Below are 21,732 nucleotides of genomic sequence, written 5' to 3' on the forward strand. Positions count from 1 at the left end.
ACTACTACTACTACTAACTACTACTAACTAACTAACTACTACTAACTACTACTACTAACTACTACTACTACTACTACTACTACTACTACACACACACACACACACTACTACTACACTACACACACACTACACACACACACACACACACACACACACACACACACACACACACACACACACACACACACACACACACACACACACACACACACACGTCTAACATTTTATTAAAGAATTATTCAAAATGTTTTATCAGGATATATACTGTATATACTTTTAATTAAAAATAGCTTTAGTTTAATGCGTTTTCGAACGTTTTAGTTTGATGAACATTTTAATTTTTTAAATATATTATATTTATAATATATATTATAATATCGCAATTCCAACAATTGATAATACTTCAGAAATTCATACATCATTAATAACTAATAACCATTTAATAAATGTTTTTAATAAAACATCAGCATGTGTAATTTGCAAAATTAATGATTTTTTAAATTAGTTGTGCATTAACTTCAGAAATTTTCTGAAAAAATGTATGAGATGTATGTTATATATAAAAATTTTATACAAAAATTGATAAAAAAAAATTTTTCTTTCTTTATAAAAAAAAAAGTTCTAAAGTAATAGGATATTTTTTTATGAAAAATTCAAATAAAAAAAATATAGATTACAAATATTGTAAAAATTTCATTTGAAATATTCCGTAATACAAAGTAATTCAATTCCTTCGCGACATTCGGCCGCTCGACTTACGAATGTATACGTTAATAAAAACGTTATTATCATTTAAAAGGATTGGGTTCTTATGCGACGCCAATATCGTAGTTTCAAGAACACATAGCGTAAGACTATATTCATAAATTGAACGTTTGAAGGACTTACCCAGCAATATCTTGAACGCGAGTCTGTAAGACCGTTTTCTCAAAGGGCTCTTCAGGGATCAGGCTGCACAGCAATTGCGTCGCGCTAGCAGCTACTGTACCGTTTCCGGTTGAATTGGCGGATACATCCTGAGTCTGAGCGTGGTCGTCAAGACTAGTCAGAGTCTGTGAAAGAGAAACTCGGTAGTAGCAACGAACGAATATAACATTTTCGTAAAACCGTCTTATAAAGTCTAGAAAATAATGATATGCTTTTTAAATTTTATTTTCTATTCTTTAATCCTGTATTTTTAGATGCGACGATTCGTGTATTTGGAAGTGATTAAAAGGAACATCGAAATTTCATCAATTTTCGTATCCCGTTGCAAATGGTCTCAGTTCTGGAATAGACCGATCTTAAATGTACAAAGAGAGGTAGAATTATAAAAGTAATCAGAAAGTATTTTCAACATTCTCTATCGTATATTTCGCGGAGTGTACTCAACTCTTAAAATCGAAAAATAACATCCGTGTACAAACATACGCATCATCAATATTTATTTAAAATTCAAAGAGAAGGATTTGTCAAAGAGAGTCGTATATGTACTTATAATTCTCGTGTACTTAATACGGTGAAAGAATCGCAGTGAATGAAAAGGAAAAGGAGAGAATCTAAGATATAGCGAGAAATGTGAGAACTGGAATCCATTAGACTTCAGTGTACAATTACGCGTCGCAATTAAGGTGACGAAAGGTTTGAAATGTAAAAAAAAGGATAGATATGTAAAAAAAGGAAGAATATCATTCTCTGATCACACAGACATGCTAAATTCGACTATTGTCAAATATTCGATATATTAAATATGGAAGAGGCAAACGAAACCACTGATATCGAAGTCATTATCTGTATTTTTTGCAAGAGTATGCTCATCGATCAAGGAGTCGATTTTCTCATACTATCCGTGCCCGAAGGAATTAAAGGAATTTCAGCACATTTTTTACTAAGGCTTTTACTAGGATACCATTACACCGGTCAGCTAGTTATGTACTTAGCGTCCAATTCCAAGTCGATCGACCAGACACAGCGAATTCCTAATAGGTTGAGTCATTGTTACAGGCCCGTTAGTCCCAAGGCGAGTTGGACATCACGCACACGTATACGTGCATTTAGAACGCTAAATTAGTGGTAACGAGTCAAAGGGTTTCGATAAGAATTCTGGAAACAAGAATATGGGTCCTAAACGATTTTGTCTTGGTTTCGATAAGCCGTTCGAAGAATTCTATAGAAAAGCTGTACGCTACACGTTCGTCCATTTTTATTTAATTCTGAAAAATATCGCATACAAAAATCCTAAAAAGTATACGTTACGTATATACGATTTTTTATATTATAGATTTTTTATATTATAGATTTTTATATGTGATGTAGATTCAAGAATAGATCCCCTGAACCGTGAATATTGCTGTGTATGAAAATTACGTTTAGATTTCATTCAAAAATAAAAGCGTTTTTTTTTCTCGACTTATGATGATCGATTTCTCTGCATTTATTCCGAATTATTCGGAATTGCTTAATTTGGATGAGGTTTTTTTCATAAAAAAAAACCTCATCCAAATTAAGCAATTTCTCATTTTATTCTCTACGATAATATCACAAAGAGTATTCTTATAAAGTTTATGAAACTTAAAGAATAAATCTGAATATTTTCTCTTTTGATTGATGTGTACACTGAGAGAAAGGATTTTGTTAATTTAAGTATCTTTAACCGGTCAATAAATATGTGACAACAAATTTTGTTATTGTGATTGCTGCTATATCAACTAATTATTATATGTATAGTAACAGAAGCAAACTATATAAAATCTAATCTATCTTTTGAATAGACTATAGGCTCGTTTATATAGAATTCGTAGATGATTGTGAGTTTTAAGTCGTAGAAAACCTGACCAAGCACAATCTAATATAAGGAGAATATTTGATTAGAATTGATCATTTCATCATTGGTGTTTCTTACAATTTAAGACCTTGCCATCTACGACTTTTATATATATATATATATATGAATTCTTATTTGTAGCGATACTTGATTGTTTTACATTGACGAATTAATTTGCAATCGTAATAAATAGATCGTTTTTTTTAACAAATCATTATCACATTTGTTTTTCCTTGATTTGTTCCTATAACAAAATCATTTCTCTCAGTGTATAAGCACTTCGAAAACATATATGCGCCACACATTTGTTATTGAATTTTAAAAGATCGACAATACATCGTAGACAGAAAATATTGACGCGCGTAATCTTTTAAGAACTATTGTTGCACCGGGCGGGCCTCGGATGGAAAAGATAATGTTACGAACCGGCCGTTCATGAGAGGTAGCGAAATAATCTCCTACGAAACATTAAAAAGTGGTTTGACCACTGCCTTGACAAATTCAATCCCATCCGTATCCAGAAAGAAAAAAGGGCTGCTACGACTTTCTGATACGGGGCGAACGAAAACAAGACGCCAGCGAGACGTTGAAATTTCGAGGAACGCATATATCGGGGTATGTGCGACCATAAACAGGAGATGCTTTTATGTTAATCCAGTTCTTTCCAAACTAAGCGTCACGGAAAGAGCAAATCGATGAGAAAAAGATTTTAGAGAATTCTATGAGACGCTGATAAAATATAATAGCATGGATTCTATATTATAATTCTACGATCTATCAATTTATATACCTTTACATTCTCATTTTACTTACGGAATCACTATTCTTTTTTCTTACAATTGTTATATAATGGATCTCCAAAAGCAGAAAGTTTAATTAAATGTACAATATTTATTGTCGCACGGAAAGAACGGTTTTGCTAAAGTATTTAAAAATTAAGCTATGCACAGATCTATTAAATGATTTTGTTGGACCATCAAAATAATTAGTAGAACGTTTAAACATTGATGACAATGCTGCAAAAAGTTTTAACATTTTAGCGCCCTACATAATTATTTTGATGGTCTAAACAATATTATTTTCGGATCTCTCTGTATCCAGCTAAATTTTTAGACACTTCAACAAAACCGTTCTTTCCGTACAGTATATATTAAATACTATAAATCTGAATTTTTATTTTCTCGACGAGAATTTCAAAACGCTAAACGTTTTAAAAATATACGCGAAAAATAAAGGAGATAACCAACAAGATGCAGACTGGGCGATTCCGTATATATTTTTCACAGGTACAATTTATATATATATTTTTGCATTTAACAAATGTAACTATCGTCTACTGTAAAATCAACGTTACATCTCCTTTACATCGCGATTTACGTCGCTCGGACTTCAATTCATTTGACTCAGAGGACATGTTGTATTTTCCCCTCTTTTTTATTTTACGGTCAACGAATACTGTTTCTAGTCATCGAGAAATCATTTTCCCGTCAACCGGGATGCAGTCACGCATAAATACATATATGAATTCGGGAAACGAAAGAGGGATACTGTACCGATCGCGAACGGTTTCTAGCGATTTACGTGGAACTGAAGATTTGTTTGGCCAACGAACTAGATTAGGAAATGTTCGCGGAGATGGGAGGGGTTGGCAAACCCCTTAAAATGATTCGTCTCTTCGCGTAATGGTCCAGAACAGAAAGTTTGTCCCAATCCCAGCAGGATGAATTAAAGCGAGTCTTTATTCCGATTTTCTTAAATTTTGAATCGATTAGAAACCGCCATTCTCGAAACATGCTGCGATTCATCAAGTATCAAAGAAATAAATGCAATACACAAAACAAGAAGCTCGTATTCCTCGTGATATTTACGAGTCCTTAATTTATTTTCTATCTCGAACACGCGGCTTGTATACGTTTAATTCAACGCAGTGCGATCCCACTTCGATTGCACCTTGGCCGCATGAAAACGCGTATACATTGGGAAACACGGCAAATACAAGCAGTTATAAAGATAACGCGGGAGGGCACCGCGTCTATAATCCCCGCTTATCGCTGAATTTTTAATTTGGCGAGAGTTTTTATCACCGTCGTGCGCTTTACGATGTCTTTTTCTGGTCCATTTAGCAACGAGGTGACTCCCTCGCTTCCATTTTCTCGAGAATCCCGAATCGCATATGGAGACAAGCTTGACCAATAATACTGTACGGTCTAACGATAAACGAAGCTACACGATTGCCTATACGAAAACACGAGCAATAAAGAGTAAAATGCCGATATAAAACAGGTGAATTCGTTCCGAATATCCGCTTAAGCCGAACGGAATTTTGTAATTATTATAAGATGTTGATAAAACGAGCATGTATTTCTTGACTATTGTGTTACACGTGTTATCATTAATAAAAGTAGAAAGAAAGTCCGAGTGGAGTAAACGAGTGATGAAAGAATAACGATACACAGAATAGAAGTGAGCAAACCTTCATTTTTATTAATTACACTGTACAAAAAATGACAGCTTTTTTTCGAGCACAAGAATGAAAGTAATTTCCTATAGTTTTTTTTTATAAGCACTGAATATGTAATTTTAATTGCGATAAAACTTGTTCAACATATTATAAATTGTGATAACCAAACTATACTAAGAGAGCTTTTTTTGCAGCTTGAGAGTCAGTCAAAAATAATATTAGCATTGAGTAAATAGTTTATATGTATCATAAAAAATGTAGTTACACTAAGAAAAAAAAATTGAAAATGACATTTTCTTCGATATTTATTGATTATAAAAAAATTTAACTATGAAATTGTAATTGTAAAAAAAATAAAATAGATTGTTTACTAGGATAGCAAAAAGTAACAGTTTCCTATTAAAATATATAAAGATTATTTCAAGAATAAACATTATATCTCACAAATAAATTTTGAAGTATCTTTTTCTCAGAAATTTTATATCAGAAAAAAGTAGTTAAATTTTATATGTTTTATCTTATAGTAAAAGTAGAAAAAAGGATACATATACTACGGACATTTTTCTAAAACACGTATGAAGTAGTGGAGGATATTTTACGACTTTCTCGGAGCTGTTTTTGCGAATGAACTCCTCCTCCCATCCGATGAAAGATTCAAGTATTCGAATATCATCCGTCATCGAATGATATCGTAAAATCGTGAAATCTCGTCGATCGTCGACGCGGCAACTGGAAAATTGCAGCGCGCATTTCGTATTCTAGGACGTGCGAAGAGGTCGTTGAAAAAGCGCCTCTGATAGACGGCGATGGAAAAGGAAGAGGAAGAGGAGGAAGAGGAGGACGAGACAAAAGATTAGGCCGAGTCCTCGAAATCGGGGCTTGATGGAAGTGGAAACAGAAGTACCCTACGCACACGCGTTCTCCCGCGTGGACGGACTTTCCTTTCACTCTGTACAACCCGGCTCCATCCGCGCGCGTGTTGTGCGTGTATGCGCGCGCGCGTGAGCGTGAGCGTGAGCGTGAACGAGCGCGTGATGCGTGCGTGCGTGCGTGCGTGCGTATCTGTATGTGGGTGACGTCACTAAAAGCTCTCTCGCCGCTAATGCATTTGCGGAGGGGGATCCTTGGAAGAGGGGACAGGAAGGAGGTGGCGCCAGTGCCGTATCTATGGAGCGTGAAGAATCGATGGCGAAATCACGCCGATGAATTCCCGTCGTTGGCGAAGCCACGAGATGATCGGCTGGAGGAAAAGAAAAAAAGGTAACGCATGAAGTCTGCTGTAACCACCATACGGTTGAAAGCATGAATCTTCGCACTGACGAGAGAGATGCGGCTGTGGCCACGTAAATAACGGGAAAAAATCCGAGAAAAAGAGAGAGAGATGAATCGTCCTATTACAAATTCCAGATAAAAGCATGAAAAATGAATGTGAGTTCGTATAACGACTTTTTTATACTTCTTTGATAGATTTCATCGCGTCCTCCTCTTGTTGTTGCATAGAGATATACGCCGCGCATTTGCGCAAAATGGAACAAAAAATAACGATCGATCGCAGTAATTATATTTGTCGTTTTGTAATTAACTGCATAAAGCACTCAATATTTCATCGACATGTAGATATACAAAATGACACAACGCCAGACGCATGTAAATCGAATTAAACCGAACCATATTGTTTTGCTAACCGCGCACACCAAGCCGTGATCAAATATTTTTAATTAATTGAACCGCGAATCCGATGAAAAAGGATAAATATATGTATATATTTAAAAAGTGTAATTTATATTTTAAGTATACATTTTCTCTTAGTAATATGACTTAGTAATATGATGATCTAAATTTCGGAAAGACAGCCTTCAAAAAATAATAATGTCAAAGCACAGAGATGAAAAATGTCTATAATTTCAATCAATTATATAGTCGCTTAATTCATGAATTTTTTATTATACAAAAAATTTTTTATTGACGTTTGACGATATCACTGTAACTATTTAAATCGACATCAATATCAATACTATGATTAACTCTCCATCGATAATGCCGGGTCTTTTAAAAACACGTTGATGTTTTGATTGTAATTTTTTAAAAAATGAACAGAGCGAGATTCGGTATCACCTCTTTAAAAATTTAATAGTTAAGCTTATGTATACAATCGACGTCAGTATTCATTGGGTTTTATTGCATTGATGAACAGAAGTCGTATCTTCAGCAACTCATGTTACAAATCACATAAAATTCTGTGTAAATGTAAAAAATTTGGAATGTTTTCATGTTTCATATCTTCTCGTCACGCTAATTTCAATAAGTATAGAATATAAATATAGTACATAAGTATAAGAAATATAAGAAAAATATAAGTACATATATAAAGAAAAATTTTATTTTTAAAATGGATTTTTCAGTTTTATATCATTTTTCATTTATGTAATTTCAGAAAAATCAATTTTATGGAGATATGTCAGACAACATAATTCACAAAATATTCGAAATTGCAAATTATGATCAAAAAATCCACATTGCTGGTGGAAGTTTAATAAATGCAAATTTAGTGTATTGCTCGAATGCGATTATTGTTGTTATTAGGATTGATATTTTGCTTTTCTATTATTCAAACTTCAAGTACGTTTCTCGAAATTAGTATGTTGTATTTCTTTTATTTATCAAGGAAGCGATACGTGCCTACGTGACATTTCAAACGAGTCCGAAAGGCAACCGCATGACGTGAAATCATGAATCCTCAAGATTCTTAATCCTTATTTTGACAAGTCGGACAGAATGGACAGGATGACAGGGACACGTCGTCTTTACCGTCCTTTTCTTGTCCTCAAAACGAGATAAAAAAAAGAGAAAGTAAAAAAGGGAAAAAGAAAGAGATAAAACAAGCTGTAATCTACATGCCTATCTAACATATTAGCTCGCTTTAGAAGATGATGCTCGTTATGTTCGTTTGTGCTCGTTCGCGGATATCACCGTGTACTTTGGCTCGCGTCCTTATTGAATAAACTTTTGTTTGTAAGACCTTCAAATGGAATTGATGGAAACAAGCAAATAATGCTACTCGTCTATTTTTCTAAAGATTTATTTATGATATGATTCCACACATCACTTTTTTTTAATAAACCAATTTCTATAAAAATTGATGGGTAAAATTTTCTTGTATAAGTAAATATAGAATTTCATTGTCTGTTTAATTATCCCTGAAATTTAATTTACAGAAATTGCCAAATTACAACCATGATCCGAAGCTCGTTGATGCTTTTTGATGTTGATGATGAGAACAAGAATTATTATTGCTGTGATCATATTTGAATGAACACGAATCAAAAATAAATTAAGATAAACTGATTCATTTAGAAAATTAATTCTTTTTACTTCTTTTTTAAATTATAATATAAATAATATTTTGAAAACTGGATTCAAAGATTCCTATTCGGATAAATTAGTTCTCTTCTTCCCAGAGGGCAGCACTTACCAGACAAAATACTGTCGATACCGACTCACACTTTATATTATATAATATACTTATGAAGTTATATTCAGAATGAACAATTCTATTTTGCTAAAATCAAAAATTTCTTATAGAAACTCAAAATTAACATGAAACTTGTATTAAAGATTGTGATTGACTTCAATCACATTCAGATTAATTTAATTGACGATTTTATATATATTTTATATATATATATATTAGATGTAGTAAAAAAAAATCCATTATTTTTGCATGAAATTAAATGGAAAAATAATGGATTTCTTTTTACTACACCTAATGTGCGCGCGCGCGCGCGCGCGCGCGCGCGTGTGTGTGTGTGTGTGTGTGTGTGTGTGTGTGAATTTATCAAGTAAGATATTTGCAATATCTTAATGTGAAAAACTATCAATTTATTGTCATTAATTTTTTGACACACGAAAAAAAACATTAAATTAGGTTAAAATAATTAATTACATAATAAAATTTTGATTTGAGCAATTCAGTTAATTAATTATTGGTTAAGCGATATTATTCTCAAAATTACGAATTGAAAATTAGATTTCAATCAAAATGGACAAAGCAAATTAAAATTAAAATTACCTGATTGAAATCTGATTTAATCTAATTAGATAATAGCCGAAATCTAATCTAATTTTTCGCATTTTAATTTAAAATATTATTATTAAATATTAATTTAAAGGTATTGCGCCTTAGAATTCATTAATATGATGAAGAAAAATCCAATCGAATAATAAATATAGTAATATTTAACAATTCTGGCGTTGATGTAATAGAATTGAAAAATATATTAATGAAACGCAAAAATATCGAGAGTATAATTTATAGGGAAAAAATGAAATATATATGATCAATATAATGCCTACAGTTAATTTAGGCCCGGTTTTTTAATTTTCTGGTTAACTTATGATTAGACTTAACCTGATGTTTTATTTAAATGGGCTTAATCTGTGATGATGTCATTGGATGAAACATCAGGTTGAGCTTAACTACAAATTAATCAGATATTGAAATATTGAGCTTTAGAATCATTTGTTTTTTTAATTTGAAATTAGAAACCATCAAAGAGTATATCATACAATCACGTATTATTGGCTTCTTTAAAATAAATAGGAACTTACCTCCAAACGTTGTAGAAGTAGATCTAATATAACAAGAATTTTGTTGCTTAATAAAATAGCTTCTGTACTTTCTGTATTTCCACTGACCCCTGCTTTGTACACTCGGCACAACGATGCAATTACTCTAAAAGATTTTATATACAAGTGTAAGATATCTCATAATATATATTAATTAAAAAGTTTATTATACTTAATGTATAGTATTATTACTTACTTATTCGGTAAAATGTGAGATGCATTTTGTATATTTAAACCTAAATTCAATAAATTCGTTAAAGTGTCAAATCCATTCAAATATCTAAAAGTATCTTGATCAAGTGGACACTGAAATAAAATAAACAGGACATAATTATGTTGAAGTTATGTAAAGAATGGAAAGAATATTATTATCTCTACAGAACCTACCGATTTGGAGAATGCTCGAACAATTTCCCCTAAGCAGCGTTCCAAAGTGGCCAATGCTATGTTTGACCATGCTGATTTGGAATGATTATTATATAATCTGTCTAATTCTTTCAAATTGCGCCGAAACTTGGCTTTATTGGCCGATTCGACAGATAAATTTTGATTAGTCTCACTTTTGTATTTGTCTTCCCATTCCTGTCCGCGTGAGCTCATACGTTGTTTTATCTTTCTGCACCGGCGTTTCAATGCTTTTTGCTTCTCTTTCGCAGCCTTGTTGTTATTTGCGTTATTATTATTAACTATAGTGACAGGAACGTCCCGTATCTGTGCAATATTAAAACGCTGAAGTTCATCTCGCGATGGCTCGCGGTTATCATGCGCGTTTCGTATTGCCTCAAGATGCGTCTTTCCTTTCAAATGACTTAGAAGATGTACTTCGTTAGATATCTGTAAAATATACAAATACAATCAATCTCATTAAAAAGAAAAAAAAATCATGCGTATTTATGCAGGAAGCTTACAATTGTGCCACACAGAGAACATTGTTTTTGAGCAGGATACGATTTGAGAGTAGGTGGCACTTCCTCTGATCTTAAAATTGAAGATTCAACTGCACGTTGCCGAATGTGCTCAATGTTTTCTACATGCCGTCTAGCGGATTCTTGCTGTTTTTGTGCTATTTTCTTCTGCAGCTCTTCTTGATTAGCTAGTTGAGCTGCATGAAGTGCCGATAAGCGTTCTTCGCGATCTCGTGCTTTTTCTCTCGCTAGTTCCTACAAAGTTAAAATTGTAACTTTAAAAATTCTAAAAATGAAGATTTCTTGATGATATACCGATAATTTACATACTTGTCGTTCTTTTTCTCTTTCAAGTTGCATTTTGCCAACCCTTTCCTCACGTTCTCGTCGTGCCTGTTTCATTTTTTGTATTCGTAACTGCCGTTCTGCCTCCAAAGCTCTTCGACGTTCTTCAGCTGCAGCTTCTTTGGCAGCTTTTTCCTCTTGTCGCCGTTGACGTTCTTCTTGAATACCCTACATAGTAAACCTCACACTTGTTAAAAATATAATAATAATATGTGTGTGTTATAAATATTATATACAATTTTATAGATTTAAAAAAAAATTTGAATTCTTTAATTATTAAAAACAAATTATCTTTTTGGGGACACACATATATACCTGTAATCTCTCTTCTTGTTCTTGACATAATGCCATAAAATCATGTCTTTTATTTTGTGCCTCCAGTTCATTGATAAAAGCTATTTCCTTCAACTTCGAATCTTCATCATGTGCTTTCCTTACTATTTCTAATAAATGTTGTGTTCTGTTTTCTTCTGCCCTCTTAAGTTTCATTTCCATTCTGATCCTTTTGTCCTCTATTAACTGATTCTTTGCACTTTTGACGTCTTCCACTTTATTCAATAATTCTCGCAACCGTTGCGATTTCTCCATAAGTAGCTTTTGACGTTTATGTTGAGCACATGCTTGTTTTGCTTGATATCTTCTTAATGTTTCAGGAAGCGATCTTTTTCGTGATGGAGATGAAAGTTTCTGATGTAGTTCTAAAGCACGTCCAGGATGGCGAGCTACTAATGCACGCAATTGTGCAAGAGTATCGACTCGTTCCGCCCAAGACATTCCTTCTAACATATTTCCATACCTATAACATTCATTGTGTTAACAAATTTTAATAATCCTATCAAGACGTTAAACAATACACTATGCTAACAATACACTAATAGTTTTTACATACCTATCTTCTAAACTAATATCATCAGTGACCACACTAAGCGGTACTGCAGGTTCATCTTCCATTTCGAGAACCATTTCACCATCCGTTTCATCTGTTTCAGTGTCAACATCAATTTCAGTGGACTCCAACTCTAAAATCTGCCGTTTTAAGGACGCTTCTTCATCTGATAGCTGCTGAGATCTTTGAGAATCTGCTTCTTCTGTCTTCCTCTCTTCTTCTAGAATAATTCTTTCCCTCTCTGCCTGAGCGGTCATAAACTGCTGTATACGTTTCTCAAGTAATTCTGCATCATTCTTAAAGATAGCTGCGATTACTGATGTCGAATTAGTATCGCACAAATTTATTGTGTTCTTTTTAAGTGTGTCTTCAATATTACTTTTAATCGTAGATGTTATATATTCTCCTTTAACTTTCTCAACTTCATTATTCATATTTTTGCCAGTTTTTCCTACAATACATTTCTTCTTTTGTTTGTTTCCGTCAGGAGTGTAACTACTTTTCTTCAGCTTCTCTGATGGACTTTCTATTGATAAAGCTGGCAAAGATAGAGCAGTACTTGGTTTATGAAAGCGTGTGGACATATTCAAGTTATGAGTGCTTCCTCTTCTGCAACGATTTCTTACTGTTTGCCAGCCATCACTTTCATCTTTTAACTTTGGAGATACTGTTTGCTTGGTTAAAACTTCTACTGATCCGTTCATGTCTCTATTTTGATCTTTTTTTAAAATATTTTGTTCTGATAACTGAAAAAATATTATATTATTCACACACAATATATTTGAATTAAATTATTAATTTAAATTAAAAATATACATATAATAATATATTTATAAAATATAATAAAATATAATAAAATATATTTATAATAAAAAAAATATAAACTAATATATAATAATAATATCAATAAAGTTTACTATATACAAATACATTATTACTACAAATTTGTAAAAAAATTACAAAAAGTTTTATAAACAAAACAATATAAATTAATAAAACACAAAAATATATATGCATATATTTTGGATAAATTCTCGAAATTAAAATCTATTTTTACTATGTCCATAATCTTAAAAACAATATAATAGTTTAATAAATATTGAATTAAAAGTGTATATATATATATACATATATATATATATATATACATACCTTATTTTCAGGAGTTTGAAACCGTCCTCTCACAATAACAGATGTTCCAGGCCTTCTTTTATTTGAGGCAGGTAAATTTTTATCACTTAAACAAGTTTTACTTCTAACAAACTTTGGAGTTTCGGATGAAATTGACGACTGTTCTTTGGATCTTTTTGTCTGTGATACAGTTGAATAGGCTGGTCTATCCGTGCTAATTATCACAAGATTTTTCTCAATGTTGTTAGATGATGCATTCTGAATATCTTTAGTACTTGATTTGTCGCCGATTTGCTTATTTATTTGACAATCAACCTGATTTATCTTTTCTGAAGTATTCTGAAGAATGGCTGTCTTTGTACTCAACTTTTCAGCATTAACGTTGTTTTCACACTTTCTGTTACTATCTTTTATAACTTTGGTATTAATTTCATTCTTTCCATTATTTTTATTATATGACAATTTGCTATCCACACTTTTTCCATCTGTCTTACTATCTTTAACGTTCACTCCATTATATTCCTTTTGCATAAGTTCACAATTAGGACATGAACTTAGCTGAACATTTTTATCAATTCTACACGTTTGTTCTCGTTTTTCTACAGATAAATTAGAATCAACTAATTTTACAATGTTGCTATGCACACAGTCCTTTGTTTGTTTAGAAATATTTTTAACGTCCATTTTATTCTTCGAATCATACGTTACACTATCATTTAACCTACGATCCACAAAGCTATTATTAGTTTTCGATTGTACTGTTTGTTTCACAAGAACTTTGTTAGATGTTTTCGTTGACATGGATTTTTCCTTATTTGCTATTTGATTTCCTGTCTTGTCTGCTCCATTCTTACGTTTCTCTTTAATATCGGAAGAACAATTCTTGCAAACATTGTTTTTACTATCTTTTAACAATTTATGGACAAATTCCTCTTTAGCATGATTAACTTTGTTGTCCGTTACAATCGGTTTATTTTCACATATAATTTGATCGACTGGACTTTTGCAAATCGATTCTGTCGGACTCGATCTCTGCAAGGGACTAGTGGACTTTGGAATTATCATTGAATTCCACATCCGACAAGGAGATGTCTTCCTAACTTCCCAGGCCAATGGAGTTCGTCGTAACGGTGGTGCTGAATTTTCATAAGCCCACTTAACTTTGAACCATTCTATTAAATTATGAAAGTCTCGGGTATAGTTTTCAAGCACTAAAATAACTTCTTTGCACTCGGAAATATTTTCATCCTCTTCGCACGTTTGATAGATACCGTCGACCGCTCTTTGTAAATTCCCAAATAGAAACGCCCAATATCGTGCCTGTAATTCTAAATAAACAATATACACTAATTAAAAATTGAATAAACTACATAAATTGCAAAGATGTTTAATAATTAACAACAATGTTTTAAATACGTATATATTCATTCTGAATTTATACATATACACACACATATATATATATATATATATATATTAAAAAACAAGAAAATTGTCTTACCAGACTTTTTGTCACGACCTGTAGAAGCGGACCTTACTCTCGTGGTTGGTTTCATGGATCGCTTTGTCGAACTAGATTGTGTTTGCCTTGGTACACTAGGTGGTTTCTTCGTAATTTTCTCTACGTTATTCGTGCCAACGGGTACATTAAAGGCTACCAAGTTTCTAGCTGCACGACCTTCTTCTTGGATGAGTAACCTAACGTCTGCCATTTTTCGTAAATTCCTGAAATAAAGATTGGTGATATGTGAAGTAGGCAGATCTTTAACATTAAGATAAAATATATATCATATTATATTTGACTAATTAACTCCCTCTCTCCTTTAATTTTTATCAATTGTCATTTTTACACAAAAATCAAACAATTCAATTTTCTTCATGTTATAAATTTAGATTATTCTTATTAAGATAAACTTAGTATTCATTCTTTTTTTATACTTTATATTAGTGATGTCACTTTGATTCCTTGAAATTAATAGTGCTTTTTAATCAACATATATTAAATAGGTCTCATAGATCCTTAGTAATTGTAGATCTGTTTTTTATTCCTATGACAGACTACATTAGATTACTGTCTTCCTTTTATGAAGCATCAAATATATATCTATCTCACTTTAGGTGATCCAAAAGTATATTAGTTCAGCCACAAAAAACATAGATCTTATGTTATAAATTACGGCATCAGCTCCAGAGGATTAAAATTGACAAACGTGTGGCTATTTATCAAATGTAGTTTGATAAAGTCATGATGGAAGAAACCTTGACTTTAAATCATAACTTTAACTATGACTTTAATTATGATTTTAAGGCCCGGTTGCACCAACATTATTTTAATTTTAAGTGAGGTTTAAATCCTCTTTATCCCTGTTTATCTCTTTTCGGTTTGGAAATGAGATAGAGAGAGTTTTAAGTTTCCTTAAATTAAGGTAACTTTTTTTTGCAATCAAGCCTAAGTCATGATACAATCATGAGTAAAGTTCAAGAAATAGAAAGTGACATATGTTATAATTCACATTAAAAACCCAACAATTGTGTACAGAATGAAATAACAGCAGTAAACATTCGTGTGCGAGCGAACAGTCTCGCGCGATCACGAGGCTCCAAGAATAAATCAAGGATTCCAATCGTCGCACTGACATTGTAACAACACGCTTTACGAGTGCCGCTATGTTCAGCTCGAGGTTATACATAATACAACGTACGCGCGAAGCTGAGAGATGAATGCACTGTTTGAAGAAGTGACGTTTACGCGACGACGTTAGCTGGCTGCGACTAAACGCGCGATCAGCAACTCCGAATTACACGAAAAATTGCTACTTGCTGATGACGAGATACCGTTCTGTCAAACAACGTGAAGTGAGTTATGTTCCTGTTAGTACCGCGCGACCCACCTTCCAACCTGACGATTATGAAAGATCGGTGGAAGGTCGCCCGCACCTCGCGCGACTACTTCTCGCGAGTGACACTCGAGAAACGACGCATAATAACATCTTATGAAATCATACGTCAAAACGAATAAACATGGACCTCATGAATTCCGCAGTTGTTTATTGGTCGCACTGCTCACGATGGCGATGATGGCTGCACTGGAAACTGGGAACAGAGAGGCTCTTTGTTCTTCTTAGCTGAACTTCTTGCACTGTTCATCTTTCCTCTTTTTCTTTCCATATTATAGAGAAAAAGAAGAAAGTGAATGGTGCATAAAGTTCAGCTAAAAAGAATAGACCTGCTGCCCAAATAGGGCGTTTAATAATCCCGATGGGCATCTTCTGCTTGTTGAGGTTAGGATTTTTATTGATAGCTCCAGGATTCTTGTGAATAATGGTGAATAATGGTCATGACTTTGTGGAATTGGTTACCAAAGGATAACATAAGTATTATGTATAAATTGAATCATCTATCTAGTTCATTTGAAGCTGAGGCTTAGGCAATTTTCAAGGCTATTGATATTATATTGGTTAATAATATTAAGTTTGCAAATATTTGTACAGACTCTAAGTTGTCTGAAAACAATTTCTTTCGAATATTCGAAGAATTATAAATTGAATCCTTTGATTCAGGATATTATTTATAACATTTACTGTATTCAAAGTAATTATCAGGAAATAAATATTAGATTGTCATGATGCCTGTCCCATTGTGGACATTTGATAATGAAAAGGCTGATGAGATGCTAAATCGGCAGCTAAGATTGTAATGATATGTTACTTAAAAATAAAGTGGATAAGCGTTGTCTGGCTGTACGTTTCCAGACATATAGAGACTTAGATAAAAAATTTTTTATTTAACTCAAACACAGAAAGATATTTTATGGAGTTAGATACTGAATACATTTAACGTCGTTTGGTAAATTGAAAATTTACAGAAACAATTTTGGTAAGGCAACTAGATTATACGAAATATTCTTTTTTTAGTCTAATTTTTATATAAAAGCTGCAAGGAAAGGCCAGATTATGAATACGATTTTAAATTTCAGGATTTGAATCATATTTTTTAAATTTGTTCTCGGGACAGCTTTGAATTTAGAAATCATTTGATTCAATCACTGATTGAGATTAGAATTTTTCCTCCGCTATCAGTGGCTCATGTTGTTTCTTCATTAAAGCTATCAATTTTTTGATTATTTTCATGAATAAATGTGATTTAAATATTTGAAATTTAATTTTATTTACTTTGATACATGGTTTTGCACCTATGATAATGCTCAACGCAGTTGATCTGCAATCCGATTAAAACGACATCTGGAGTCTTTGTCTTTGTAAAAACAAAGATACATTTGAAGATCTCTGGGATTATGTTGGCAATCATTACACTGAGCAGTAATTTTTAGCAGAGTTTCTGTCCCCAAGGAGATTTTTATGCTGGTCCTTTCTACGTATGGTATTATGACCCAATCATAGGATCGGAAATTGTACAAAGGAACTAGAAGAAGAAGAAGAAAAGAATGAATCAATGAAACAAGATTGTGAAATAATATAGAGAAACATAATATTATTTTTTTATAGATAAAGATTTTTATATATTTTTAATTTTTTCCCCTTTTTTCTTCTTAATGACTAATTGTATGCTATTACACATATCTATATCATTGAACACAGAAAGTAAAATGTAAAACTACAATTAAGGAATAAATTTTACAAGTATGTTTTTCGTAGCGCTAAACTTTTTACTTTCTTTTTTTTCTTTTATCATATACATATCTATACAATTTTTTATGTAAAAAATAAAAACATCTTCATTTTGAAATGTCAAAAGTGAAATAAAATAGCCATCTCACTCTAACTTATTGCATCAGTATTCATCAGAACAGGTAGAAAAAGAACAAACCTACGAACAATTATAGGAATGAAGATAATTTTTTGATTTTTTAAAATGAAGAAATAACGAGAAAATAGCACTAAGGATTTTTTAAATCTAATTAAAAGATTTTACAATTCATGAATTTGCATTTCCTCTCTTAAAATAGAAATTTTATATGATACCTTGGGATGTAACATGTGCAATTACAGATTTATAGTAAACTAAATATATTAACGATGGAAGTGTATGGCATCGACGAGGAAGACGAAGATGTTGTGATACAAGTATGATAAATCCATTCCTTAAACTTCTTAAATTCAATGTGCTTTGAAAAACATATTTGCTATCCTACAAAGGAGGTTATATTTACGTTTATTTTTTTGCCACTTTTCACAAAGCTAAAAATATTGGAAAAGAATAGTGGCTCTTTTTCAATTAAACATTTATATAATTTTCATTTTAGAAATACATTATCGATTTAATAAATCACAGAGATAATCATAGGTTAAGAATGATGAGAAGAACACTAAAAGTTTAGAATAATAAGTTACAAATAATGTATAATAATTAAGAATAATTACTCTAAAAAATTTAATATCTTCATCTGTGTTATAGGGTAATGCTCTTTATGAGCATCTTTTAAAATTAGGTTACACAGACTTTGAAACTGTGTCTATATCTAAGAGAACGGACTTCAAACGAGAGAATTATTTAAATATTGTAATGAATTTTTATATTATATATAAAACATATATACAAGAAATTAATAAATTGTATATGACATTTTTATGTATATAATATTTCTGATTTTTCCAGGATATTAAGAATATTGTGAAAAAGATTTATACAAAATTATTTTCTCTTTATTCTTGGATAACACAGGTATTTTGTTTTGAAAAAATTATATAATGATGTTATATATATTTAATTGTTTTCTAAATGTATTTAATTTATTTTGGATACTATTTGTAGGAGAAGAGCAATTCTGAAAAACAATTGAGAGTTATTTTGAATGCAGAAGCTTTGTTAAACGACCATTTTTTTGTGATTAATAGCTTTATAACCAAGTGCAATAATAATTCTAAAAGGTAATTATAGAATAAGTTTAATAATTTTTTCAGTTATTATAATTATAATTTTTTAATTATTATAGAAATTGTTGAAAAAGATAATTAGTAAATAATTTTTATGCTAATGTTTATGTAATATTTCTTTTATAGAATTCGCTAAATATATGACTGATTAAAATTGATGTTTTTCATTTAATAAAAAATGAAATTATTCATTTTACAGAATAACACTACAAGAATTAATTATGGCTGGAGCTGTATTAGTCTCTTCAACATATATTTCATGGTGTAAATACAAGATATTACCAACATTATTTGCATCATTTGCAATTTGTTGCATCAGTTATATGAAATATTTACGTTTTTATGCAAAAAGAAATTTAGAACATGTGATATTATCACAAAATGAACTTTTTCTCATATGTAAAGATGGCCTTAAGATTTTACGACGTGATTATAAAATGAAATTGAATTCTGAATCATGTTTTCAACAATTTTCGTAAGTGTACAAAATCTGTATGAATTTAAAAAAATATTAATATTTCGTATGTGTACATACACAAAGATTTAGATATAAACATTATTGTTATCCTACTTCTGTTTGTTTGTATTAGTCATTTCTTAGGTGAAAAGGTGCAACATTTAGAATCTCTAAAAGATGCTTTAATAAAATTTATGGAAAATATTTCCTATCTATATTACAAATATTCATTGTCAATTGCAAAACTACTGCCGCAAGATGCACTTAGCGAAGAGCTATTTACAAAATTCGAGTGTAACTTATTTGAAACATCTGGTGAAATCAATTATCAAACATTAAAGGTAAATAAATCATGAAAGTTTAATATATATATTTTATGATAACTTTTTTTAAATATATTTTTTTATAGAGATTGTATAACATCTATCTTCTGGTACAATCAGAAATGTTATGTTTATTAGCTATTGCATATGATAGCAATACTTGGATAAAGTCCTGCCAAAAAATTCCTGAAACAGAATTAGCTCGTATAATTCATATTTTAGCTAAAGAATTGGCAGTATATAGAGTTAAATTGTCAGAAATTATTAATGCGTATCGTACTTGCAAAACAGAACCTGTTCGATATAAGTAAGTTAAAAGATATATTTATTACAGTTGTATTTATGTTTATTACAATAGTAACATATTACAAGAGATTTTTTTGTTAGGACGCAGAACAAAGCTAAGTGGCATGATCCAACTATCCAATTGGATTTGGCATCCTATAAATTGCAATTAGCTTACAATCAAGTTTTTTCAATATTTAAAGATATTGATGATTGCATTAATCAAGATATTGGTATCGATAATGAAACAGCTAATACACTGATGCAAAAGTTAGATAAAGCTTTCAAGGAGATTGACACGGCTAAGAACCTAGCAGAATTTGTCATTTTGTTGATGGCAAGATCAGGAATCAGTGATCTGAGGAGCAATCAACCTGTAATCGATAATACAACGATCAATCAGAACCCCGATTTGCCAGTAATAATCGATTCAGATCCACAAATACTTGACGAAGTATTTGAAGAGTATATCAAAGAGGAATATTTAAAATCATTAGACGAAGATACAGATGAATACTCATTAGAGCAACAAAAGTTGGATAAACTTTTAGCGAAAAATTTTATGAGCGAGTTGAAAGAAGCTTTAGTTGATAAACATAAATCTATGTCTGAACGAGAGTCCAGGGCATTACAACGTATATATAAAAATAAATCAAGAAATCCTGTATCGAGTACTGAGGATAACAAGGATTATCAGATTGCACCTGCTCCACCTTCAATGCCTCCTAACTACATATGGTCATCATCATCATCATCATCATCATCAAGCGACAATAATTTAGATCGCAGAAGAATGATTTCTCCTATTTATAAAATCAAAAATGATAATTCGTCTGTCCATAGAAAAACCAGTAAGTCAGATAAAAACGAACTTGTAAGAGAGCTGGAACAAAATAACATTTTTAATAAATCATCCATCGAAGTCTGTGAGAATAGAGACGAAGAATCGGTTACATCTATGCCACAGAGTCTTCTCGAAACCCAAGCCATGCGATTTATCACAAAACTGCCGTCATCTTTTCTTCATGAGGAAACGTTCATAGGAAGTGGTGAAAATTCTGAGGATGAGATTATAAATAATGCAAGTGATAGTGAGGAAAATAATGTGCGTGAAAACTCTGAATAATAAAGAGATAAGTTTGATTTATATTTTAAACTGATTAATTTTCCACAGTTCTCTATATATATATCTCTATCTTTCTCTTCAAATTCTCGTTTTAAATATTGAATAAAGTCATAGTACATTTATTTAATGACAGTGAAAAATATCACTTACCTTAAGATCCTTATTTTATAAGCAGAATTTTTGAAGATATCAACAATTAAATAAAAAAATCGAAATATTTTTTAGCCGACTATTCCACTCGTTCCTCTTACACTCTCATTCTTATGTTTTCTCAATAATCCTACACAATAATCCTGCATCATGCTCATCATCAATAAAGCATTAAAAATAAACAATCTATAGATGAAGTTCACATAAATCTTAAAATTCAAAATGATTATTTTATAATGCTATGTTAATTTTATAATTCATTATTTTGTGTTTCGTAGGCATATATTTATTACTCAATAATAATCAACAATTTTTTTTCATTACGAATTTAACTATGCAT

General features: G+C 31.4%; 2 protein-coding genes across 2 annotated transcripts in view; one reads left to right on the top strand and one right to left on the bottom strand.

Moving 5' to 3' along the window:
- LOC105623503 (S phase cyclin A-associated protein in the endoplasmic reticulum) overlaps window positions 1–14,869 on the bottom strand; it is a 43,048-nt gene extending 28,179 nt beyond the window's left edge. Inside the window, exons 1-10 of the mRNA XM_012204897.1 lie at window positions 14,659–14,869; window positions 13,179–14,485; window positions 12,030–12,772; window positions 11,456–11,936; window positions 11,126–11,308; window positions 10,799–11,050; window positions 10,278–10,724; window positions 10,087–10,196; window positions 9,873–9,996; window positions 889–1,052 (exon numbers count right to left, since the gene is read on the bottom strand). Of these exons, the coding sequence (XP_012060287.1) occupies window positions 889–1,052; window positions 9,873–9,996; window positions 10,087–10,196; window positions 10,278–10,724; window positions 10,799–11,050; window positions 11,126–11,308; window positions 11,456–11,936; window positions 12,030–12,772; window positions 13,179–14,485; window positions 14,659–14,869 (4,022 nt within the window). The remainder of the gene's footprint in view (window positions 1–888; window positions 1,053–9,872; window positions 9,997–10,086; window positions 10,197–10,277; window positions 10,725–10,798; window positions 11,051–11,125; window positions 11,309–11,455; window positions 11,937–12,029; window positions 12,773–13,178; window positions 14,486–14,658) is intronic.
- Window positions 14,870–18,193: 3,324 nt separating this feature from the next.
- On the top strand, window positions 18,194–21,242 carry LOC105623434. The gene is made up of 8 exons (XM_012204824.1): window positions 18,194–18,241; window positions 18,573–18,677; window positions 18,774–18,839; window positions 18,930–19,045; window positions 19,251–19,526; window positions 19,642–19,849; window positions 19,918–20,138; window positions 20,219–21,242. The coding sequence occupies exons 1-8, from the start codon at window positions 18,194–18,196 to the stop codon at window positions 21,240–21,242; spliced, it is 2,064 nt and encodes a 687-aa protein (XP_012060214.1).
- Window positions 21,243–21,732: the final 490 nt, after the last annotated feature.

The sequence above is a fragment of the Atta cephalotes genome (assembly GCF_000143395.1).
Source record: "Atta cephalotes unplaced genomic scaffold scaffold00058, whole genome shotgun sequence".
NCBI lineage: Eukaryota > Metazoa > Arthropoda > Insecta > Hymenoptera > Formicidae > Atta > Atta cephalotes.